General features: G+C 46.7%; 2 protein-coding genes across 6 annotated transcripts in view; both read right to left on the minus strand.

Annotated features, from left to right (window-relative positions):
• Positions 1 to 16: 16 nt before the first annotated feature.
• On the minus strand, positions 17 to 14,715 carry LOC123505513. Of its 4 annotated transcripts, XM_045256888.1 has the most exons (5): positions 14,508 to 14,715; positions 11,790 to 12,002; positions 3,288 to 3,490; positions 2,627 to 2,830; positions 17 to 2,352 (listed from the first exon to the last, which is right to left on the minus strand). In XM_045256888.1, exons 3-5 carry the CDS (start codon positions 3,488 to 3,490, stop codon positions 2,184 to 2,186), a joined length of 576 nt encoding a protein of 191 aa, XP_045112823.1. In that variant the 5' UTR covers positions 11,790 to 12,002; positions 14,508 to 14,715; the 3' UTR covers positions 17 to 2,183. The 4 variants fall into 4 exon arrangements, with proteins under 4 accessions (XP_045112823.1, XP_045112821.1, XP_045112822.1 ...); XM_045256886.1 differs by lacking the exon at positions 11,790 to 12,002; XM_045256887.1 differs by lacking the exons at positions 11,790 to 12,002; positions 14,508 to 14,715 and adding an exon at positions 6,958 to 7,101.
• The window catches only part of LOC123505512 (ankyrin repeat domain-containing protein 29-like), a 128,683-nt gene continuing 102,383 nt past the window's right edge, over positions 17 to 26,316 (minus strand). Inside the window, exons 2-9 of one of the 2 annotated variants that reach the window (XR_006675178.1) lie at positions 24,714 to 24,824; positions 22,628 to 22,726; positions 21,851 to 21,949; positions 21,454 to 21,633; positions 21,012 to 21,128; positions 20,716 to 20,811; positions 17,633 to 19,928; positions 17 to 114 (exon numbers count right to left, since the gene is read on the minus strand). Coding sequence is in view for 1 of the 2 variants with exons in the window: in XM_045256885.1 (XP_045112820.1) it covers positions 19,239 to 19,928; positions 20,716 to 20,811; positions 21,012 to 21,128; positions 21,454 to 21,633; positions 21,851 to 21,949; positions 22,628 to 22,726; positions 24,714 to 24,824 (1,392 nt within the window). In the remaining variant the exon portion in view is untranslated. Of the gene's footprint in view, positions 115 to 17,276; positions 19,929 to 20,715; positions 20,812 to 21,011; positions 21,129 to 21,453; positions 21,634 to 21,850; positions 21,950 to 22,627; positions 22,727 to 24,713; positions 24,825 to 26,316 lie in introns of those variants that run through there. The other variant, XM_045256885.1, reaches the window with a different exon arrangement.

The raw sequence follows: 26,316 nt of genomic DNA on the forward strand, positions 1-26,316 counted from the left end.
ATAAAAAAAAACTATCAAACAAACATAGACACTTTTTTGGATGCAATCCAGTCTGACACTGTCAACACACACTGTCCTGCTGCAGTATATAGATGTAGTCACACACACACACACCTTGGAGGTACAGTAAGGTGGCAACAGCTGCCCCATGGGGCAGGTCACTCCCCAGAGCATGAGCCAGCCCAGCAGACTGATGATGGGTGCATAAGTAAGGCAGCATAGTTGGAGGATACAGCAGCCACCACCAACAGGTTCTTCAATATTTTTACTCTTTTATATCTACTCTAGCTTATTTTAATTTTATTTTTATTACTTCTAGTAATTGCAATGCTCAGTGTGCAAAGCATCTTTCAGCAGACAGTCAGGTGGCTCATGTCCCTACTGCAGGAGCACTGCACCAGCCCTGCTAACAGCTGAGTGAGGAATACCAGGTGAACTTCTGTGAGGAAAAATGGTTCTTCCACATTTCCTTTTTCCAGCTAGAACACATTACATTGTATTTTTTACTTTTAGTTTTAAGACACCACCATATTTACTTTTCGGTGAATATACCAATGTACAATCTGAAGACTTGAGAAATTTACCCCTTCAGTACCATGACACATTTTTCTTTTCATCTGGTTACTATTTGGTGATTTTATACAACTTCAGAAACTCATGTAGGGATTAAAATAGTAAAGACTGGCCATTAATCTTTTGCCCTCCATAGACCCTTCCTAATGTCTATTAAATTGTATAATCATACCCAAAACTCAAGGTAGAAATACATTTCAGTACTGAAAGGGTTAATGACAAGAATGATATGGTATGTATCAGTAAGGGAACATTATATTTCTTGTGCCTGTATTCTTGAAACCACTTCCTCTGTACAATACAAACAGGGAACTTAGATCCTTGTGGCACAGGGCTGGGTCTTATTGGCAGCAAGGCAGTGTGGTTGTACATCATGTAGTGTTGCTTCACATGGACTACAAAAGGTGAGACATTTGAATGCGGAACACAAATACACCTTCCCTTTCAAAATAAACATATCTGGAACTAACAAAAAGAGGTGACGGAGACAAGAAGTGTACAATAACTAGGGAAAGAAACTGTTCAAAAATTGATACAAAGAGAGAACCACACAAATGTATCCCAGGCCCTGAGTACAACAATTAGGGAAATACAACTACACTACACAAAAACTATCCACTACAGTTAAAGGCAAGATACAGTGGAGCGTGGAGTGTAGCAGCAGCCTGGGGCCCTGCGCAGGGATTGCTGTTCCCTGAGTGGAAGGTTAGTGTGTGGTGGATCTGAGCCAGCAGTCCTGAACCACACACACACCCTTTCCTACCTTTGTGTACCTTATGCATGTGTCAAAATGTCTCCTAGAGTACTCTGCAGAAGTCAAGGTACAACACACACACACACACCAGGATGGAGATAGACGAACAAGAGCATATTCCAAGATTATGAAAAGTCCGTTTCTGAGGAACATTAAGAAGTTCAATTTTCCACATAGGATGGTGGACCTCTGGAATGGATTCAGTGAAGAGATTGTAACAGCAGAAAGTGTGCACATATTTAAGGAAAAGGAAAAGTTGGATAAATATAGATATGGAGATAGGTCACTATGAGCCCTGCTCGAACCCTGTAATATACAACTAGGTACACGTGTACACACACACACACACACATAAGGCATCCAAAAAAGGATCTACATGGCCTAATACAAATCACCAGTGCTAGAACCATGAGACCATTGAAAAGTGCTTAAAGATTTTACTGTCAAGATCTTAAGAGGTTAAATGTACATAAAATGATGGATGGCTGAAGTTAATGTGTCCTTAACCAAATATATTCAGGGATACAACGTACACCACGAAGCAGAGAAAACCAACTTTCACAGCCATGGATCATCAACAAGCACAGTAGAGGTAACATGCCTGGATTTTCTTTTGATAATGAAGAGTGAAAGATAGATATATAGAACGTACTTATCTAAGATTCATGGCTGCTTCCTTGAAAATTCTGCTAATACTGTCATGTCATATTGCGCTGTATCTGCCACCACGCTCGCAATTTTCCCAATCAACAAGGTCTATTGTTGCTCATACTACGTAATGTATTAGTGTGATGAAGGAACGTGCCGCATTCGTTGTATTAATCGAGAAAACTACAGATGTACGTATCTTGAGAGATTAGTGTGGGTAATACTCCACAATCTCCATGGTCTGGAACTGATCCACGAGGAGCGGGGAGTGCTCCGGGCAGCGGGGGAACAGGCGGTCACAGTCACCGCCTCGCCGCCCTAGGGACAGCGCCGCCTGGTACTCTGACACCACGTCCTGCGCCCTGCCGCCCGCCGAGCTGTGGTAAGACATGCATTCTCTATTACTTGAGACGAGAAACAAACAATTGTTTTTATGCATTATAACGTGTTCCACTCGTATTCCCTCCCTATTCAGGTCAGTCAAAGGACGGAGAGACATGCCAAATGAATGCTGTCCCGGATCATGATGAAAAGGTCCCGAGCCGCGCCCAGCCCTATCAGCCACGTCACATGGAGCACACTTAAATTTCTAGGAACTCATATAATTATAATATAGGTACATAATATAAAAGAGCCAGGGCGTGGACTGACCTCAGTATAGCGTGGAGGCCCTTGATGCGGCCAGTGAGGGCAGCTGGCGGAATGGTGCCCACGGCGCAGGTCAGCTGCAGGACACAGCCCGCCGGGTCTTTCTCCAAAGCTGCCTCCAAGATTTGTTCCATGCGAGGGTCCAGTGGTTCAGGGCCAGTATGGCGGCGGTGGCGGAAGGGAAGGAAGCCCCCGAATGATCCGCCGCTGGGTGAATAGTGATCGTATTGTAAGTCAAGACCTGACTGACCCTTGATGGCAAAGATACGAGGACAGAAGACAATAATGTTTCTGTAATCTGTTGTATGGGCGTCCTCCGTTCTTCTGATAAGGAAAGTGCTGTTCATTGAAATATGATTTGAATGAGTCGAGTATAAATACTTAAAAAAAAAAAAAAAAAAAAAAAAAACAAGACTGGAGGACAAAGAATGTACTGTACAGGCCAATATTATTAGAGCGATTAGCGAGTGTGAATCCCTTCCCCTTATTGTCTGTCCATCCGGAGACTAACGATGATTGCTGGCGAGACTTGCAACACGGCAGCCGCTAGGCAACAGCTGCTTGCCATGCTGCAACTCTACTAAACATTAAGTGCAAGCTCTGCCTCAACATTATAACACTTGAGTTCTAAAGCAAGAGTTCAAAGAGAAGGTATAGTGCTCACGAGCCGCCGCCGTTTTTCTCGTTGTAGGCGCTACGGCGGCCGGCGTGGAAGGCGAGGCCGGCGAGCAGCAAGCCAGCGCCCGCCGTGAACAGCACGTTGTTGTCGATCTGCACGCCAACACGCTGGGGCTTGGGACGAGGATCTGCCACCACCATCACCACAGCCGCCACCCCCGCCAGGAACACCGCTACACACACACGCATCTGGGGAGGACAAGGCCACAGAACCATGAGACTGTGTGTGTGTGTGTGTGTCACGTCTCCTCTCATTAGCACAATGCAAGTGAAGCATCTTCGTTGTTGCGTCAGCGAGCTATGCGTCACAGGTAATCACCATGTACACTTCCTCCCATTGGTGTTGTTAACTCTTTTGTAGGTCGTGTGCCGCATCTAATGACTGGCTGGCTGGCTGGCGGCGAGGAGAGAGGTGGGGAGAGGGAGGAGAAAGGGAAAATGGCATGGCAGGGATGTGACAATAGCGTGGCCTTGAGAGGGACGCCAAAAAGTGAAGTATGTCTGACAGGTGAATGTGGCGGGTGAGGACTAAGGATAAGCATATCATCATATCATGCTTCGTATGTCACGGCAATTCGCTTGGTTATAATATTCTAGTTACGCAATACAAAGAGCGGATCTGAAATAACGTTAAGTAACTGTCTGTGCGTTGCGTGTAAGCTTGCGCATCTCTGTGGCTTCGCGCACCCATTGACTGCTGCGGGATGTCGCGCCGCGCTGCGCACCACTCACCACTGAACACCGCCACGTGCTACATTGTACTAAACACACCTTCACTTTTCATGCCCAGTAAACTCCATTTCCTCAGAAGAGTGCCGTTGTAGGGCAGCTGCTTCCCTTGCGTCGAGAGTAGCGCGCCAAGGTACAGTACGTACTTTGTCACGAGCAATCATGAAGCGTGTGATTGGACAGGCACAAGAGCAAAAGAGAATGTCATACTTTTTGCAACTTCTTACAGTTCATGTTATGTTCTCAGACAACGTGTTGGGACATAATTAACTCCAAAACCAGGCTGTATTTATCATCTGAATCATCAGTTTAAACTCTCCAAGTTTTAAAATATAGACTTACGGAAAAAAAAAAAAAAAATCCAGACTCCTGCAAGAACTTGGCGACATTTGTAATCACTACGTCTCGCAGTGTATTCAATGGAGTCAATAGAGTTTGTGCGTAAATAACTACTCGGCACATTCCCGGCAATACAGTGCAGCAGTACCCATAATCTCGGCTAAACACCATTTACACTAATCTGGTTGCTTTACGTTACCTCGATCATTTCCAAATCTAATCAACCTTGTATATCTTACTCCAGGAAGTACCTAGCTAGGATGACTGATCTCATGACCTTTCAACCTACGCGCTGAGAACGACTGAACCTCCACTACTTTTCGATACTTCAGCGCAAATATCAGACTCCATTGATGACACGAAGCGGCCGTTGGTGGATGGAGGCAAGATGCAAGCCTACGTGCGAGGCAAACCCTTTTGTAACGGCAGGAAGGGCCCGCTCTCCGCCCCACGGGAACCATGCCATTGCAACAGCCGCGCCGCGCCTCTTACTAGCTTCAGTTGGCCAAGACCTGCCAGGGTTCCCACCACAGCTATACTCCCCTCGGTAATTACACGACACTAAACCATCAGCAAAAAATGTAAACTATGTAAACTATCACTGGAATCATAAAGATACTGTAACTTTTATTAGAGCTTGTTGAGATTAGTGGAGACAAGACGACACATTTTGAGTATTGTTCTCTCAGGGACAAACACGTGCTACACACACACACACACACACACACACACACACACACACACACACACACATACCTTGCTTCACACTCCTGTTGTAGCAATGGGAATAAAAATAATAAATAAATAAGAATAGATAAGTAAACAAACTGCAATACATGAGTGAGTGTTTGATAGCCTTTATTCATTCAAGTTAACTGAAAGAAACTTTTATCTATTTTTTTACTTTATTTCATTTATTTAATTTTTTACTTATTTATTTATTTATTTATTTGCTTTCCGCGAGTTGTCTAATCAATCAATTATTTCTTCACCATTTTGTAGACTTTTTATTACTAATTTGGAATACTGCAGTTTTTTTCGTGATTCAGGAGAGAGAGAGAGAGAGAGAGAGAGAGAGAGAGAGAGAGAGAGAAATACTTTCATCAGTGGTGTGCTAACTCCACTCCCCACACTCAGCCATCGCCTCCATACGTCGGTAGTGGGAAGGAAGAAAGGAAGGTTACCTCAGCACACATCGTTCCTCATCCATGTTAAGAGCACACCACGGAAAGCACTGATCCGTCCTTCCCTCACCCCCCCCTCCCTCGCTGCACCGGCCACTGCTCCGACCACAGTTGTCTTCAATTCTAAACATTTGGGGGAGTGAGTTATTTATTTATTTTTCTTATTTAACAAAAGATTCGGACTCATCAGGGGTATTTTCAAATGTCACAAAGTTAGATTCTCATTAGTGTTTCTATTTTTTTTTTAATGTAAGAGGGGAAAAGCTGGCCAAGAGAAACATTCAACGAAAAAAAAAGCCCACTTAGTTGTCAGTCCCCTCGCAGGTCCGAGAGACAGTAAGCCAAAAGAACTGGATATGATGCAGAATCCTTGTTAAACTCATGCTAGAATTATCATATCATCATTGAAAGGCATTACTAGAAAGAAAAAGAAAAGAAAAAAAACTATAGCTCTAAAATAAAACGTCGAGAGAGAGGGAGAGAGAGACCGAAAGCTATATTTTCAGTTCAATATGTCCCAGTGATAATGGTCACTTAGCGCCGCGTGAAGCTCGAGACGGCAACAACATTCTTCTCGCCCCTCAGACCTGCCGTGACTGGGACGCAAGCTGCTGACCTGTCCTCACGGTGCCACACACACACACACACACACACACACACACACACTTTGGAAGGTTGAAACGGTTTCGTGTTGTTCAATTAAACTTTATGACAGCCATTAATACATTCCAATATAAAAACAGTAGAATACAACTCGTTCAATGGGCGAGCGTGCTATCCTCCAAGCTCCCATCGCTGTCTACGTCACCGCTGCCTTCCTCCGCCAGCCTACCCACTGTGTACAGTACAGCCAGCCTGGCCACACTCTGGGAGTGGTAGGCTGCTGCTCCCACGGCAAACAGCAATTCATGAAGTATCTGATCAAAATTTCCGAAATTTATGAAAACATCTTGCTAGAAACTAACGGATTTTCTAAGTTGTTCCTATCGTTAAAACAACCGTTCGTATTTCAGATATATGCCTATTATTTGAGCTTTCTTGTAAAACAAGAAAAAAAAAAAAATCAGAAGAGTTAACAGATTCCATGCCGTGAGTGAGACGCCTGCAACACGTGTCCTGCTGCTGCTGCTCACGCTTCCCCCCCACCCCACCCGCCACCCGGTGTCCCCAGCCTCACCTCATCACCTCAGGGCCTCAACATCGGTGAGAGGGAGTGGCTGCTCGGTGCACATTCACCTCATTTAAATAGACTGTATGCTCCCATCCCAGCCTTGGCTGCTCCACACCTCACCATGTACAGAACAACCTCTGAACCTGAGCGTCTCGAGGGAACAGGGTTGGAGCAGCACACGTCACACTAATCCCAATGTTTCCGTCCTGGCAGGCTGGCACGCCAACACTCACCTCTGCGGTATTGTACACGACTCACGCGGGACGAGCCACCAATGCGCCGCCATGTCCCGCACGTCTCTTATGTAGCCACTCCTTGCCTCACCAGTGAAAGTGTCGCGTCACATTGAGCTGCCTGCTGACGCCAGGCACGGTCACATCTTCATGACGGCGTTCGATGCCTGCATGTGTCACGCCAGGCACTTCGCGGAAGCTGTTAATTGGTGCTGAGGGACCCGGAAGTGACGCTGAGGGGCAGGAAGGAAGGGAGGGGTGGCGTGGCCCAGCCTTCTGCTCGGCACGTTAAAGTGGGAAGAGGAAGACAATATAGGAGAGAACGAGGCAGCTAAATGTGAGGCAATGTAGACTTAGCCATCCCTTGAGGGAATGGAAGAGACAGCACAACAAACAAGGAAAGGAGAAAGAAAACAAAACGGTAAATTTTCGACGAGTCTAATCCTGCCAATCTGATGAAAGAAAAAAAAATCCGAAAAAAAAGCTTCGGTCGAAAAAAGTTTATTTCAGTTTCCGTCGCTCTCAGTGCGTAGATATTTAACAAGCTACACTGACGACGAGCTATACCATTGCAGTTACAGCTAACGTTAATTATAGTACAAACAGCGAAACTCACACACACAAAAAGTCTTATTCCGCTTATGAAGACAAGTCACCGGAACTCTGACTGATCACACTTAGATTCTCTTCGGAGAGAGAAAGTAAAAGTCTTTGTGCTAGTGTTTCCATCACAGCACTCCCTCCCTATGGCAGCGTGGGGTGCGTCACGGCCGCTGCCACACACACGCTCGTCACACCCTGAAATACTGCACTGGTGAGGGCGTGGGAGTCACTAGTGGGTCGTGGGCTGAGCGGAAAGCATCGATTTCTTGGGCATTTCGGAGATAAAGTGCCTTAACGATGCACTTCAGAGGCGCCCGTCCCGCGTAGCCTGCTGAGAGGAGCAGGGCTGAGTAACCTCCACCATCCACACACTAGACTGGACTGATTCTTTTTCTTGAGTTTTCAAAGTAATAACTGCAAAACTACACTTATTAAATGTTTTTTGTATGATTAACCGCTTCAACACTGTGATACATTTTAACCTTGAGATTTGTGTATGATTAGACCATTTTATTAACATTAGGAAGGGTCTATTGAGGTCGGAAGATTAACTGCTACAGCCTTCACTATTTCAGTCCCCCACATGAGTTTCTGAAGTTGTACAAAATCACTAAATAGTAAACAGAATGAATATGGAAACGCATCATGGTACTGAACGAGTTAACTAGCTTCTCCATCCACATCATTTATAATTCTCTTTCAAGTTTCCGCAACATCTGCAAACTATAGACGTAATGTAAGTTTTTGCGTTACTGGTGTGGAAATACAAACGTAATAAGAGACGATGCCCTGGAATTACAAACTATACTTATTCTTCAAGAGTGGCGCGTCAAAATTCATTCTGTGAAAAAATACATCCAAAAACTAAACCGGCTGAGAGGATACGGAAGCAAAACCGCGAATATACCTCAAACCTAAGAAGAGAGAGAGAGAGAGAGAGAGAGAGTGTCACTGTTACATCCGTCATTGTTAGATACGTAAATATAATCCCTATCCATTTGTTTGTCTTAGTGAACACGTAACTGAATTTATTAGACTACTTGGTCTTATCCGTTCCTTCATTTTTGTGTACGTCTCGTTTTTTTTTTTTTTCTCTCTCTCCTTTTCCATATTTCCTTTCAGTTTCCCACAGCCCGCACAAACAATTTTGCTGAAGTGATATGAAGTTCTATTTAGTTATTCTCCTCTTCCATGTTCGGTGTGTCTTTAATCTCTCGTTGGCCATACAGGCGTCTTCTGCGTGTCAATACTATCTGCTCAGTGAGGGAATCCATAGCTTCTCTGCCTCTCTACTTCACTGAGCACCGAAGATTTTATCGTCTGTGAAATCAGGATGAGACTGCTGCCGGGACCTCAGCTCAGTGACCGTTCTTATGTGCTGGTGCGTCCAACTGTCCCTGCCGCGGCCAGCCAGCTGGCGTCTGGGAGCTCTTGTCGATGCTGGCCAGTAACATGAAAGTGCTATCCCACCACCAGATAGCCAAGTCACCCTAACTTTCCGACAGTTTTCGTGCAAGTGGGCCATACAGCTTATCTAAGAATCTCAAAGGGCAGTGCAGCGCAGGAAAGCTGTGGCAGTGGTCGTGAGAGGCGTGCTTTCCTCAGGCAACCAGGCAGACAGGCAGATCGGGCTTCATGCTGCCAGGACAGAGGACACTGTAGATTGTTTGGCTTCCCTGGACAAGAGCCGGCCGCTAGTAATTCTTAATCAAGGATACTTTCTCCGTCCTAACTTAACACTGCCGATTCTGACGTGTCCGCCGCAAAACAACAACTGTTTGAGAAGTGTCCCGCTCACTCCGCTATGCCTTCCCTCTCTTCTTATCCTTTGGACGTGCATGGTGCACGCAATGTCTGCACGTGGCACACAGGATCGCACCACACTCTAACTCACCAGTCAGTAGTCACTAGTCACTACCGTGTCCTCAGCCGGGAGGCACTCAGTTTGTTTCACTCAGTTTGTTTACAGCTACACACACACACACACACACACACACACGGTAGCTCAGAGGTTAGTGCGCTGGCTTCACAAGCCAGAGGACCGGGGTTCGATTCCCTGGCCGGGTGGAGATATTTGGGTGTCTCCTTTCACGTGTAGGTGCTGTTCACCTAGCAGTGAGTAGGTACGGGATGTAAATCGAGGAGTTGTGACCTTGTTGTCCCGGTGTGTGGTGTGTGCCTGGTCTCAGACCTATCCGAAGATCGGAAATAATGAGCTCTGAGCTCGTTCCGTAGGGTAACGTCTAGCTGTCTCGTCAGAGACTGCAGCAGATCAAACAGTGAAACACACACACACACACAGGCACCGGCACCGGCACCGTAATACACAGGGCATGTTGGGAAAGTTGTCCTGCTAGGCTGCTATCAATTAATATATCAAATAATATAAATATCCTAGCTTCCCGACCCACACTTTTCACCTCAGACGTAATGCACGTCCTCACCCACCCATTACCTATCCCCTACATGATACAAAACCCCCGTAGCCTCCCCCATCACTCCCCATTGCCCCCCTGGCTTCCCCACTAATGTCAATCCACTGGCAACACACCCTATGAAGAGCTAGTTAGACTGTTAAAGCCTATTCTCTCTTCTCCCATTCCTTCGTTCACTATCATCCAGCTTTTCGTTTCTCCTCATTCATTCGTCTATTTTCATCCATTTTCTCTTATCTCCTCTTAATACTTTGTTTATTATTATCTATGGTTCTCTTTTCTCCTCTCACTCGTTCGTATACTATTATCCATTTCTCTTTTCTCTCCTCTTTCGTTCGTCTGTTATCCATTTTCTCTCTTCTTTTTTACGTTCGTCACTTATCCAGTTTCTCTTTCCTCTCTTTCGTTCGTCAATTATCATCCTGTTTCTCTCTTTCCCTTTAATTCCCTCGTCTTTATTCCCTTCCTTCGTCTTCCAAATTTTTCCTCGTTCACCTCACGGTTTGGAATTCTCTCTTTCTTAACTAATTATTTCTGCTGTATTTTATGTATATGTTTAAGAAGCAAATGTGTATGTACTCTATGACTCCGTGCGTGATGAAGCAATCTTCCTACACTTATTTGTAGCAAAAGCGACATGTGAACTCAATGGAAGAACGAGAAGGGAGAAGCATGGCGGTGGGAAAGAGGGACGGTGGATATGGAGGAGGGAGAGGAAGAAGACGACTTAAGATACACATTAGGGGCAGTTTTAGCCATTGACAACTGCCATGAAAAATGATGACCGAAATACAGACGTCACTTTAGTTAGAAATATAGGAAGGAAAATTGCGTCATCGAGGACGGAGACGACTGCAGGTGTAGTCTTGACTGTTTTGTAGCCTAGTGATGTGATTGACGTGTTTTGTGTCGTGGAAGGTGGTGGTTTGGGTTACGCCTGTCTGTCATGTCTAATTCTGCAAGAGAGAGAGAGAGAGAGAGAGAGAGTCGAAGGTGCGTCCGTGTGAGTTGGGATTTGCACGAGACAAATGATTGCATGACATTTACTTTTCTGGTGTGTGTAAAGGCAACAAAAACGATTAAATAAAAAAGCCCACTGACAAAAAAAAAAAAAAAAAAGGGGCAACTGAATTTACCTTATCTTGTTGTACGATAATAATAAATAAAGAACACAGAAACATTTAAATAAGCATCGATTGCCACATGAATAACACCAGAACACCATCAGTCACCACACCTGTCAGGCAACACAATGCTAAAACACAACCTAACCAAACAGTACAGAGGCAGACATGACAAACAAGTAGGCCAGGCAGCACATGAGGTCAGCAAGAGAGGTGGTCACGCCAGCTGGCCGCCACCTCACACCTCCCACCGTCACGCGACAATAACACACAAATAACGAGGAAAATACGTAAAAATAATGGGTAATAAGAGGAAGAGTGACTAGGGAGCGTGGCTGATAACACTCTCCCACGTAAAGACAGAAATAATAAAGAGAAATACGCAAAAACAATGGGTAATAAGTGGGAGAAGAACTGAGGGAGTATGGCTGGTAATAATCTCCATGGTAATTCATTTCTTCCTTATTTGACTGAACTAACATAGTAACTAACCTGGCCTAACTTAACCTAACAATCTTATCCAATACACAGATTAAAGGCTGAAAGCGTAACGTGTGTATGGAAGCAAGTGATATAGACGCCAGTTCACGAATAACATCAATAAACACATCATTTAACACTTCTCGCTAAATCTCAACCACTAATTCATTACATATACAATCATGCTTACGTTGTGTTATATAGACAAGGTGACGCAGGTATATAAAGGCAGACAGCTCCACATCACGCCAACTTGCCCGTTTGGCGTGACAGTGGCGGGGCAGTACATGACTTCTCTCGCCGCTAGCTACCGTTCAACACCTCCCGCTCGTGTTACTGCTGCTGCTGCTGCTGCTGGGAGTGTGTCTGGATCTGGGTGCTTCTAGAGGAGTCTTGAGATCAGCTGTGGAACATGTGGTGGTAGATTCAAAGTTGTAGTTTATCTTGCTCATTGAAAAAATAAACAGATAAAAAAAAAGTTAATTGTAAGTGTACGTGGAATCTGCTTATAACGGAGAGAGAGAGAGAGAGAGAGAGAGAGAGAGAGAGAGAGAGAGAGAGAGAGAGAGAGAGAGAGAGAGAGAGAGAGAGAGAAACAGTACCAAGAATAATAATCAGTTGTTTACTATACACATTTAAATCTAAGCAGCAGCAGCAGCAGCAGCTACAGCAGCAGCAGCAACAGCAGCAGTAGTAGTAGTAGTAGTAGTAGTAGTAGTAGTACGCTGCTGCTGCTACTACTAATTCATACCATCTCATTTCATCAATTCCTTCCTGTTCTTCTAAACATTCCTTCATTTCCACGCAGGGGACAGGAACAAGGAAGAAAGGGAGACTCGCCACATCGGAGGGACACGCCTATCTACTGCATATCATCTCTATTAACATCCCCCCTACTCGTCTCCACCTCTACCTCCAGTTTACGACTAAACATACTCAAAACACCCTGCAATACTGTTAAACACACTCAAAACAACTGAAATGCACGCAAAAACATTACAAAATTACAAAGAATAGCAGGTTGACGGAAAATTAACTAAATATCGATGATTCTTCTCAATAAACCACAGCACTAGAAACACACCCAAAACACCCAAGATACTCGAGACACGTAAAACACATCTAAAAGAAACCACCCAAAATGCACACAAAAACGTCCAGCATCAATAAACACCCAAACACACTCGACACACCCAGCAACACTGCTAATCACACTTAAAACATCCAGGATTTACACACACAAAAACACTTAGATCACTAAATACGTATCCAAAATACACTCAAACACCTTGCAAGCCTACTAAACAAACCTATCGCACCCAAAATGCGCCTCAAAAACATTTGTAACACCAAACATTACAGAGAATGGAAGGATAGCAGGGGAAACTTGGCTAAATACTGTTGCTTTAACCCCGCCGCCTCCCCTTTCACTTTTCCTTACTTCTTCCTCCTTCTCCTCCGTTTTTCCTTTTTCACACTTTCTACTACCAATACCTATACACTTGAGCTTAGAAATACATGGGAATTGGTGAAAAATTCTCTCAATTCAATCAAATATCGACGAAGAGGCGCCAGAGCAAAGTCAGTTTCCCGCTCAGGACGGGGAAGACTCACCACCTCAGCTGTGACGTCACAATGGGGGACGGTGACTCGCCTATAATACGTTAACGTATATAAATTCAAAATCGACCCCTCGAAAAAATGCACTTAAGCTCGAATGCCTTATGAATTATGTCTTGGCAATTATTTAAACTATTTTCCATACTATCAAAATATATCCAGCCTGAGTAGAATTTAAAAAAAATATGCAAAAAATATATATAAAAAGTATTGGAACATTCCACATCGTTACACCATCGAAAATTTCATCCATGTTGACTCCAAACTAATAAAGAAAAATATTATGAAACCTGAACTCATTTTTCGTGCGATAAAAACTTACCTAGAACCAGCAGCACACAAATGAAAAATAAAACTGTAGAAAAAAAAGCGCTGAAACCTGAACACATTGAGAACCATTGAAAAGCTCATCCATCTGGACTTTACGAGGATCAAGAAACATTTAAAACAATCTAATCTATTATTCAAAACAATCTAGAACTGCATACAAAGAGTACTAGACGAAATATTAACATATTAAGATTTTATAAAATCAACTATTAACAGGACAACAAACCGTATCAAACTCCACAAATTGGACTCAATCGATGAGAAACACAATTAAAAAAGCAAAAGCGATCTTTTGAATCTATTAAGAATTGACTAAAGCTTGAAATAAAAAAAAAAGTCATCTTACCGTGATACGTAAAAATGAGCCAGAGAAAAAAACCAACAACAGCAGACTCAACACATTTACCGAACACCAGCGCGCAAAACACTTGAAAAGCAACTACACACTCCTCAAAACCAAGAAAACTATAATACTATAGAGGTCGAGTAATAAAACTAAGAAAATATAAAGAATATTCAAACCGGGACAGGTGGCGGACCCTGGCGGCGACCACAGAAGCTCATTGAAGAAGCCGCCAGCCGCCATCTTAACTCACTTGTTTTTTATTTCATCACACCAAAATAAAGCCATGACCGATTTACCTGACCAGCTGAGATGAACGCTAGATAGGTAGCTCCATTCTGAGACATGCTTGGCTTACAATAAGAGGGAAATAAGCAAATGATAGGCAATAATACTGACGTCTAGAAATGACCGCTTCTTTACATATTGGCGGTTTGTTGACATCGAACTGTTTCCAGATTCAGCTGGAAAGAAAACCTGTAAATAAATGAATGATCTAAAAAAAAAAAACACGAATAAACAAGAAAGCTTAAATGAACGACCGCAAGGGAGGAGGAGAAGGAGGGTGTTACACATTGGGGCACCAGGGCAGTGGCTGGCTGTAGCGTTACTCACCTTGTCCCGCCTCTGTGGTGAAGCTGGGCCCCGATGAAGCTGCTGTCGGAGATATGGAAGCACTGGTCACTGCTTTATATGTATATGTGTGAGTGTATGTACTGTATGTATGCGTGGAGCAAGACTGGCCACAGCAGACCAAAACACCCCAGGCCACCCGCCCGGAGACCTCCCGACCCCAGCAACACCGCCACCACTCTCACCAGTATTCTCGCTATAACTGACCCACTCACGCCCACCCACCCACGCACAGAATGTCGGGAAAGTTGTCATGTTATCAATTAATATATCTAGTTGTATAAATATCCTAGCTTCCCGACCCACACTTTTCACCTCAGACGTACCACACCTCACCTACCCATTACCTATCCCCTACTTGACACAACACCCCCTCGCTTCTCCCATTACTCCCTATTTCCCCCACTGGCTTCTCTTTTCTCTCAATCCTTCGCCTCTTGGTACTATTATCCCTGTTTCTCTTTTCTCCTCATTCGTTCGTCTTTGTTCCCTATTTCTTGTTTCTCCTTTCATTAGTTCGTTTATTATTATCTGTTTCTCTTTTCTCCTCTCATTCGTTCGCATACTTGTTTCTCTTTTCTCCTCTCTTTTGTTTGTATATTATCATCCCTGCATCTCTTTTCTTCTCTCTTTCGTTCTTCTGTTATCCAGTTCCTCCAATACACAGATCATAAGAGGAGGGGCGATTAACAGTGCTTCTGTCGGGAAGTGATCAAAAAGTGTCTTCAAATACTCCAATTACTTCAGAATTACCTTTGGGATGTTTGAAGTACCTCAGAATTTCCTACAAAAATCTCATTACCTCAGAATTACCATAAAAGAGATGAGATTACACTACTTGCAAAAAAAAAAAAAAACCAGTCGCTTCTCCACGCTCGACTTTTTTTTTTTTAATTGATTAGTGTACGCATAGCTTATTGTCGTTGATTCTTTCTTTTTATCCAAGACATGATTTAGTATCTGATGATTTCAAATGCATTGTTTGTTTCTTTTAGTGAATGCTGCGTGACTTCTCATGTTTTCTGCTGACGGGCTAACGATTGCATTACTTGCCCTGCTGTGTACCGTGTGATGAAATGCTTCCCCAGCCCAGCAGTACCATCACTGTATAGATGAGAGTATAAACATTTCTCGCCCACACCTACTCACGACTCTTATTTTTATCTTTATTTATTTGCTCGTTTCTTCTTCCACTTCTCTTATGTATGCAAGGGTGCGCCACACTGACCACACCATGTTTACCTCCTGACGGGTGAGCTGTCCTGATCCTTCAATCCCTCGGCCATCACCACACTGAGGAACTTACCACTGACTCCAGGCCGCCGAGGATCGTAGGTAGTGGCGGCCATGGGGAAGCTTGCTGGCGGGCCCTCCTTCATTGGTGAGCGGGACTGGTGGGTCAAACACACACACACACACACACACACATACACAGGTAGGAGGAGGAAGTAGAAAGTGGGGGGGAAAAAAAAAGTAGCTTTTCGTTACTTTTTGGTGAGGGCAAATCTCTAAGTGTCAAGGCGGAGCGATGCGGGACCTTGGACGTGTCTTGAGGGGAGTTAGCCGCATTCTTCTGGGTGAGTTGGGTAAGGCTTGTGTTGGCAGTGTGTTAGACGAGGCTCCGTAAGGATAGGGCGTCCCCAGTCTGTCAATCAAAGCAGGTAAGAACACGGGAGGGACTAAACTCCCCTTCATCATCATCATCCTCCTCCCCGTGGAATGTTTTATTGTTAATGTTCAGTGGAAAGAAATGAGAAGCAAAATGATAAAACTTGGGGCACGGAGGCTGACGGAGCTACTCTGCATGATTCACAAATCTAATATTAACAGTTATTTTCCAACAAAAAACTTTGTCTGCTGTCCACTAAACATCTCATGATTGTAAAACAGCATGGAGACTTGTCAACACGACTCCTTGGATAGCCTTGCCTGCCCGGTGAGTGAAGCGCGGAGCTCTTGGTTTGATCAAGCTTAGGCGTTCAGACTATGTAGCCTGACGGCCTTGTGATGCTGGAGACAACTATATCAAGTTAATATTATTGTGTTGCTTAGGAGCTGCGGGATGTTCTTATTCGCATCGCTCAGCCTTGGCAGGTGAAAAAAATAAATAAAACAAATAAAATAAATAAAAAAAGAAAAAGAAAGATGGATGTGACAGCCACAGCCTGGCGAGGAAGACCCCGCTCCCAATGCCATGATAACCAATACGGATGTTTGTCACTGGCACACATGATAAATGAAGCATCAGACTGGTTCTTGCTGTATAATTGGCCACATGTACTATGTATATGTTGAGGTTCTGGGCAGCAACACCCTCCCAGGCCCCCTGAGGACGTCATTGTGCGTAACATTACTGCGGTGACAACTTGAGAGATCCTGCAGAACAGTCAGTGTCAGTCAATACCCTCACGTCTGCTGCGGGCGTGGGTCGCTCTGCCCCGCCAGGCCACCCCCGACCCCGCCCCGTGCATGTGAGGCGGGGCGTGGAAGCCAGCACACTCCGCTGCAGGGCGATAGTGGAACATCGTATGTTGCTCTAGATTAATTAAGGAATAAAGTGTTTCAGTTCCCAGAGCCTCGCACGAAGCACAGGACTGTGGCTGGGGCGTGAGAAGCACCTCCCAAGCACCGGACCGCCGTCCACTGCCGCCCTGCACGGAGAGGCTGAACGGGAGGCCACAGAGCAGCCGCCGCCACTCAGGGCTTGGCACATTCCTGTAAATAATGACTGAAGATGATATGCATAAAGTGTTGTTATATCATTCATTATATTTCTTTGGGTGCTACAGGATTAAGTAGGAAAAGAGAAGTGATGTGACTCAGACGCCATCAAGCTTACCGTGACCTCTACGTACGTAGGTTACACACACTACACACTCCCCACAACCCAGCACCCCTGCGGCGGGACGCGTCACACGCCTCGCCAGACTGGCTGTGTGCGCGACTCTACCCAACAACAACGTGAAATAAGCGAGTCGCGGCACAAACTGGACGGTGGCTACAAACTCAGCTTCCAACAACATCATCATCATCATCATCATCACCAGCAGCAGCAGTGCCTTGGCTGGAATAATATACGTAACTACACATCACGGTGAAGGTTTCACACACACACACACACACACACACACACACACACACACACACACACACACACACACAGCTTTACGATGCAGGAGCCGCTGCCGCCGGTGGGTGGGTGGTGTGGACTCAGTGCGTGCATGACAGTCACACAGGCTGGCACACAGCAGCAGCTCGGCAAGGTGTACGTACATACGTGGATATCCAAGGCAAGCAGTGGGTGTATATATTGTTCTATTGTTAAAGCATTATCTTGTCTGTTACAGTTTCAGTTCTTCACAATGCCAGACATGTTACAACCTGCTAATATTTCTGCTGAAGCTTACGGACTCCTGTGTGACACGCGGCGCCTCCTATTCCTCCTGCTCCTCCCTCCATCCCAGCATCCCAGCTAACGAGCGGCAGACCGGGCCGGCCACCCTCGCCTCCTCCTCAGACACGGTTTGCCAAAGCCACGCCACAGCGTTACAGCCACAGCATTACAGTATTACCGCAGCGCTCGCTCATCAGACGCGGCATTCGTGTTGCACAACGTTGTTAAAAGTAGTTTTGAGTTTGGATATTTAGTGTTTAGAGTGTTTAGCAGTGGTGTGGGGAAAGTACTGAAGACTGATCAGGACTGGACATGTGATCGAGGGTGTTTCTGGCCAAGCGTCGCACCGGAGCCACGCGTCGCGTCGCGTCACGTCGCGCGTGTACCGCACACACACACACACACTCACACATTACAAAACCTGCGTCATGAGCTCTTAAGAGTATTGACCACCAGGCACATGGTTCAGCCCCAGGCGGCGGCCCGGACAGTGGGTGGCAGGCAGGGACCCACAGCATAGCGCCGCGGGGGAGTATGCACGAGCTAGGGCGCCTCCTCTCGTGCTGCAGCAAGTGGCGATGCAAGCCGTGAGTCAGCTTCACGCAACACTCCTCAGGTGTGTATTAAAAAAGGTTTACCCGCCACCACCATCAAAACCTTGAGCTTCCCCAGCCTTGCGCGCGGCGGCCTGAGCACCGCCACGGCCCGCGGGACGCCGCCGAGGTCCGCGAGTATCGAAAAAAGAAAAGAAAAGAACTGCTGAAGGTGTTGCATATGTTTTTTAGTTATAAAAGGAAGAGCTTGACGTAGTCAAGTGGCAAGACCCGCTGGTGAGCGGGCGCCTGACAGCCGCAGGGCGAGGTGGCGGTGTGTTGGTGTCAGGGCGGCACGGCTCCACCACTCAAGGCTAATTCCTCCACGCCAAGACAGATCAGTACAATTATTCAAATAATCAGTTAAATCATAATTACAGGCAAATGAGTAAATAAAGGTTAAATTGATATGAATTACCTTGCATAGGTTGTACCTAAACACTCACACCGGTGGCCCGCCCATCACCCGGCCCGCCGCCCAGTGCGAGGGAGCCGCGGGGAGCGGGGGGCGGGGGGCGTCGGCCGGGCTCCGCCTCTCACCAGCACGCCGCGTCATTCGAACATAAAACTGATACACGGTGACTTTCCCAGCAAGTGAATCGTCACATTATCATCTCTAACCTAATATCACCAGTGAATTATTAGGCATTTGTACTGAAACCTGCACAGTTTGGAAACAAATCATGAAACAGATACAAACAAAGAAAAACTGGGCGCGGAAGGCTGTCATGGCTCTGGCGGCTTGTCGTTCCTTTTAACTATAGTGGGCCGCCGGAAGGAGGCGAGAGTTCGGCGGAAAATATTCTTCACGCTGCTCACGTCCGTGTGGGAGGCGTGGCGCGGAGCCTTCTGAAGGGCGGCGATCATGGACTGCGGGGGCTCGCTGGAGATGCTCGGGGAGGGGGAGGGGTTGGAGGAACATGGCGTACGCCCCCCTACGGAGGTGCAGGAGCCCGTGGCCAGGTTGGCTCTGGGCCGCGCGCCGCCGTCCACCATGTTGCTCAGCTCGCAGGACACGTACTGCGCGGGGCGGGAGTTGCTGGGCGAGCTGGCGGAGCGCGGCAGCACCGGGCTGGTCTCCACGATGGTGCCCAGCGAGCTGTTCCTGGAGGAGCCGCGGCTGCTGCTCTGGCTCTGCATGCCGGGCGGCACCGCCACCCCTGACGTGCTGTGCACTAGCCGCGGGGATCGCGGCCCAGGCGATGTCTTCGGGGTGGGGGGACCCTTCTCCTTCTTCTTGGCCAGGGCGTCTTTCAGTAGCTGGACGGCTTCGTAGTGGCGAGCCTGGGCAGCGATCTGTATGGGGGTGAGTCCTTGGTCATTCTTGAGGCCCGGGTCAGCACCAGCCTGCACCAAGGCCTTCAGCACGCGGAGGTGACCGTATAAGGCTGCGGCGTGGAGAGCAGACTCACCATTCTGAAAGTGGAAGGAACGTGAGAAGTTGGCACTGACTGGCGGAACGCTCCTCTACATGACAGTCAGTCAATGAACACACCACTTGGCACGATGAATGTTGCATGATTGCTCTGTGCAACATTCCCACACCCTCCCTTGTAACAACACTCAACCAAACCATGCTCTACACCGTCCCTGTGTGTGTGTGTGTGTGTGTGTGTGTGTGTGTGTGTGTGTGTGTGTGTGTGTGTGTGTGTGTGTGTGTGTGTGTGTGTGTGTGTGTTCTTCACGGAAAGAAATCCTGTGAGCAATGCTGCATGCACACACCATACTGTACTGGGTCGGCTGTAGAGAGAGAGAGAGAGAGAGAGAGAGAGAGAGAGAGAGAGAGAGAGAGAGAGAGAGAGAGAGAGAGAGAGAGAGAGAGAGAGAGAGAGAGAGAGAGAGAGAGAGAGAGAGAGAGAGAGAGAGAGAGAGAGAGAGAGAGAGAGAGAGAGAGAGTTGTACTAACACGCAGTCTTTAGTGTTACAAAAGTGTAGCCATTAAAGAAGACTGGTTACCTCACCGGTCCGGGTCTCAACTCGCTTACACTCTCCAGGACACGGCGGCTCGTCACCACACAGCCGCCCGTGCCTCGCCCACCTCTGAAGCAGCAGGGGGAAGCTTCCCACCACCCTCACCTACCCATGCACAAACACCTCCCCCCAAAGTCACAATTTCCTGACGTCACGGTGCCGGTACTAAACACCCTCCTCTCGCACCACTGACGCGGGTGGCACAGCAGGACGTCCCTTGAGGCAGCGTTACCTTGAGGAGACCGAGGCAGGGGTTGTAGGGCAGCAGCTCGTGCACCACCTCCACGTGGCCCTTGTGAGCCGCCTTGAACAGCGGGGTGGCGCCGTCCTGCAACACAACATACACTGCTCAATACTTCAATGGTAAACATAAATACCAATAGTAATTCAACCCGACACGGCAGGTTAGGGCAGGGTGCAGGGTGGCGGCACAGCGGTGTGCCGAGGAGGCCCCGCCGCCCCAGGCACCGAGGCACCGTGGCCCGCTGAGTGACATCATCTTTAAGGTGGATAGGCGAGGTGACTCACGTGTCTGGTGACGTCAGGGTTGACTCCGTGGCCCAGCAGGAGGCGCACCACGCCCTGGTGACCCATCTGGGAGGCGATCCAGAGTGGACTGGCGCCGTCCATCCGCCGCACGTGAGCCTGGAAGTTGTAACAGACGTCAGAGTGAGGCGTTACCACGAACACCACCACCTGCATGCCCAGACACACACACACACACACACTCTCTCTCTCTCTCTCTCTCTCTCTCTCTCAGCAAGACAGAACAGCGGTGGGCAAGGCAGTTTTGGTGAATATGCAGCAGCAGTTCTTATAACATTTCATGACAACGAGACATGCAATGTGTTAACAGACACTCGCTCCTCCTGCTGCTGCTGCTGCTGCTGGTACTGAGCCAGGGCAGTTTTAGGCAGACTTATGAGGAGCAGCTACAGAAGGGCGGAACGGGGCGAGGGGCAGTACACACCTTGGCTCCCGCTGTCAGCAGTGTCCGGACGACGCTGGTGTGGCCGTTCTGGGAGGCGACGAAGACTGCCGTGGCGCGGTCCTTCATGGCGGCGTGAGGGTCCGCCCCGCGACGCAGCAGCTCCTGCACCACGTCCATGTGGCCACACTGGGCCGCCACGATGAGCGCCGTGCCCCCGTCCTGCCGCGACACACACAACTGACCTCACGGCTGCAAGGCGGCACGTGCACCACACACAGCCAGCACATCCCTCACCTGCACTCGCACGCCGCTAACTGTGCCGCCGAGGCTTGACACACTGGCGAGACTGTTGTGCTCAAGGTATTTCGTGACAGTAACAGTAACAAGAATGACAGACAGACAGACACATAGACAAACAGAGGAGGGGTGGGAGTACCTTAGAGGCCTGGTTGATGGAGCAGCCTCGGTCCAGCAGCAGCGTCACGATGTCCAGGAAGCCTCCTTGCGCCGCGAAGAACAGCGCCCCCGTGCCAGTCTGCGGGGCACACACACACACACACACACACACACACACACACACACACACACACACACACACACACACACACACACACACCATCATCACTAGTCCGTCCTTCGCATCGCTCACAAAGTACAATATACATATATTCACATTGATCAAACCATTAGTAACAAACACGAAACAAAAACAACAGAAAAGTTTGGTGTGCACTACAATTCCGATGTGTTACGGACTAATGACTGCAAACTGACATATTTCATCCGACGGCGGCAGTGGAGGAGAGAGAGAGAGAGAGAGAGAGAGAGAGAGAGAGAGAGAGAGAGAGAGAGAGAGAGAGAGAGAGAGAGAGAGAGAGAGAGAGAGAGAGAGAGAGAGAGAGAGAGAGAGAGAGAGAGAGAGAGAGAGAGAGAGAGAGAGAGAGAGAGAGAGAGAGAGAGACAGAATGGGTGTGTATGGGAGTGCTTTGCGAAGAGTAGAAGATGCATGGAGAAAGAGAAGGGAGATATGAGGAAAGGAGAAAAGTGATTGGGAGGGAAGGAAATAGGAAAATGGGACAAAGGGGAGAGAGCAGTGAATTGAGGGAAGCAAGAGTGCCTGGGGAGGGAGGGGAGGGAAAAGAGTGCCTGAACGAGAGAGAGAGAGAGAGAGAGAGAGAGAGAGAGAGAGAGAGAGAGAGAGAGAAGTACTAACGTGTCTGGTAGCGTTCGGTTCGGCTCCTTGATCCAGCAACTCCCGCACCAGGTCCACGTGGCTGTTGGCGGCGGCAAGGATGAGCGGCGTGGTCCCATCCTGCGGTACACCACTTGTTGACACCACACACACACACACACACACACACACACACACACACACACACACACACACACACACACACAGCCAAGTCATGTTATAAGAGCGAGAAGCAACAGATGGCGAGCGATGCAAGGAGAAAAAAATGAAGACTAGAGCAAAAATAAGACGACAGAGAGAGAGAGAGAGAGAGAGAGAGAGAGAGAGAGAGAGAGAGAGAGAGAGAGAGAGAGAGAGAGAGACACGAGTCTATCCTGCAGCGAACCAGAAATATCAACACCAGTGACGACGAGAAATAGTGAAATAATGACTTGCGACTCTCCAATATGTCAACAGTTAGTTCTAAAAGTAAGTCAGTCAACTTAAACCTGCTACTGACATGTTCAGGAGAGACATTTTTACCTTGAGATTTATGTACGATTAGACATTAGGAAGGGTCTATGGAGGTCAGAAGATTAATGGCCACAGTCTTCACTATTTTAACCCCTTCAGTACTGGGACACATTTTTACCTTCAGATTTGTGTACGATTAGACCATTTTATTGACACTAGGAAGGGTCTATGGAGGTCAGAAGATTGGTGGCCACAGTCTTCACTATTTTAACCCCTTCAGTACTGGGACACATTTTTACCATGAGATTTGTGTACGATTAGATAATTTTATTGACATTAGGAAGGGTCTATGAAGTTAAGAAGACTAATGGCTAAAGTCTTCAGTATTTTAACCCCTTCAATACTGGGGTTACATTTTTACCTTGAGATTTCTGTACGACCCTTCCTAATTGATATTAGGAAAGGTCTATGGAGGTCAGAAGATTAATAGCCTCAGTCTTCACTATTTTAATCCCTTCAGTACTGAGACACATTTTTACATTGAGATTTATGTACGATTAGACCATTTTATTGACATTAGGAAGATTCTATGGATTCACTATTTTGACCCCTTCAATATTGAGGCACATTTCTACCTTGAGATTTGTGTACGATTAGATCATTTTATTAACATTATGAAGGGTCTATGAAGTTAAGAAGACTAATGGTCAAAGTCTTCACTATTTTAAGCCCTTTAATACTGGGACACATTTTGGCGGGGTTTTCAAGAGTGTTTCTCCTGTAAATAGAACCATAAAAACTTGCTTAAAACGCTCACCACGACTATTTTCCAAGGCCACAGAGATAATTGGCAGGATTTTCAAGAGTTTCTCCAGTCAATAACGTAGAAATCTTGTCACTCTGCCTCTAAAATCGTATAAACTTGCTTAAAACGCTCTTCTCTCACCACGACTATTTTCCAAGGCCACAGAGATGATTGGCAGGGTTTTCAAGAGTGTTTCTCCAGTTGCCGCCATGGTGCAGTGGAACCATGCGCGCTTTGGGGTCCGAGGGGTCTCCAAGCGCACGGGTTCGAATCCTTTCCACGGTCCGAGTGTAGGTTGGGCTTCCTCACTCGGGGCAACGGTTTCCTAGCGGGTGGGCTTTAAGATAGGAAGTACTCCAAAAAGTACCCCCTTTAGCCTAGAAATTCCGTGAAAAGCCCACATGGTATAAAAAAATAATAATAATGAAGAAATCTTGTCATTCTGCCTCTACAACTATAAAAAACTTCCTTAAAACGCTCTTCTCTCTCATCATGACTATTTCCAAGGCCACAGAGATGACTAGCGGGGTTTTCAAGAGTGTTTCTCCAGTTAATAATGAAGAAATCTCGTCACTCTGCCTCTAGAAACATAAAAACACCCTAAAAAACTCGTGTAAATCTAAACAAAGCCTTTTGAAATAGTGGAGATGAAGCACAGAAGAGTTTGAGAATAGAAGCCTTAGAAAAATCAATGACGTAAGAAGATTGCACGACACAGACAGTCAGACACACAACATTTTGCCTTCAGGACGCCGCCACGCCGCTCCACGTCACGCCACGCCACACCTGAGTCCTGCCGGGGCGGGGCGGGGCGGGGCGTGACGGGACGGGGTGACAGGGAACACTTACGCGGTCCGCACAGTCGACATGCACGCGGCCAGTGTCCAGCACGCGCACCGCTTCCTCCACCTCTCCTTTGACGGCCGCCGCGTGCAGCCGCTGGTCCAACCTCGTGCACACCTGAAACACACCACTGCGTCAGCCTTGAGAGAGAGAGAGAGAGAGAGAGAGAGAGAGAGAGAGAGAGAGAGAGAGAGAGAGAGAGAGAGAGAGAGAGAGAGAGCATAAGTGCAGGTGAGCCATCAGGCCTATACGTAGTAGTCCCTGTATGGAGAGAGAGAGAGAGAGAGAGAGAGAGAGAGAGAGAGAGAGAGAGAGAGAGAGAGAGAGAGAGAGAGAGAGAGAGAGAGAGAGAGAGAGAGAGAGCCAGTCAGTGAAGGAATAAAAATAAAGATGATGAGACACATTATACAAGATGCGACTGTAGACTGTCACTTCAGTACACCAAAAATCACATTTCAAAGATAAACAACATCACAAGAATTATATATATACGTGTTTTTTTTTTTATTTATTTTTTTTTTTTACCGTCAATACAGTGTTTCCTTCACCCAGATAACCAACCAGCCTCTCGCATCTGGCTTCTATTTACAACTCTCGATTCAACTAATTTAATGTAATAGAAAAGTATGGTGAATAGAAATAATGAATGCGTTTATCCACCACCATGCTCTCGATCTAACCTCAGTGACAGTTCATAGATTTATTTTCTTCAACATTCTCTAGCACATCACTTCACTAAAATTGCTCTTATTCACTTTCACCAAGAACAGTGAGTGGTCAAAGCAAACACCACAGCAAGAGCACCACCACACCACCACACCACCACGCTGAACACTGTATGGGCGATGTATAGTGAACAAAGAGGAGATATGTAACCAAATCACCAAACAGTAACCAGAACGAATATGGGCACGTGTGATGGTTACTGAAGAGATTAAGTTAGCATTGTCCTCCCAGCAGCCAGCCAGCCAGCCAGCCAGCCGGTCAGTAGAGGGTGTTGATGAGGGCCGATAAGCAAGAGAGGGCTGGACAGGGGGGTGTGAATGCTCGTCTATATTCTGGTGGTGTTTTTTGCTTTTTTCCTAGGTAAGAGAGGAAAACTGGCCAAGAGCAACAGAGACTAATAAAAAAAGATAATGATTTGCCAGTTTATGCATTTCTCTCAGCAATGCAAATAAAATACACTTATACGAATACAAGACACACACTCTAAATACACTTAGGAATACAAGAAACACACACTCTTTTAACTGAGGAAGCGGATGTACTGTATACGCGAACACACAACGTGAAATACTGAATAAATGAACAGGTAGACAAAAGATTAAGAAAAAAAATAAATAAAACGAAATCCTCTTAGCAGTAATACCAGATCAAATATAACGAATAGTATCAAGATGATCTATGTATTCTCTCCTTCAAGTTTGTCCTTCTTTATCCTCCTTCTCCTCCTCCTCCTCCTCCTCCTTCTCCTTCTCCTTCAGTATCCCTTCTTTCCTCTCTCTCTCTCTCTCTCTCCTTCAATTTTTCTCCTCACCACCACCACCACCACCTCCTGGCTCTCCAATGCACAGGATCGAATTCCTTCACAAGTCAAATAGTTGGCTGA

This window comes from Portunus trituberculatus, chromosome 18 (assembly GCF_017591435.1).
Source record: "Portunus trituberculatus isolate SZX2019 chromosome 18, ASM1759143v1, whole genome shotgun sequence".
NCBI classification, from domain to species: Eukaryota; Metazoa; Arthropoda; class Malacostraca; order Decapoda; family Portunidae; genus Portunus; species Portunus trituberculatus.

Excerpts from the sequence above, each read along its gene's own strand:
- LOC123505513 (XM_045256886.1), bottom strand. The coding sequence starts at position 3,490 with ATGCGTGTGTGTGTAGCGGTGTTCCTGGCGGGGGTGGCGGCTGTGGTG. Across the intron at positions 2,831-3,287 it reads GAGAAAAACGGCGGCGGCTC|CGGCGGATCATTCGGGGGCT; the intron begins GTGAGCACTATA and ends CTATTCACCCAG. Across the intron at positions 2,353-2,626 it reads GGCCTCCACGCTATACTGAG|CTCGGCGGGCGGCAGGGCGC; the intron begins GTCAGTCCACGC and ends GTCTTACCACAG.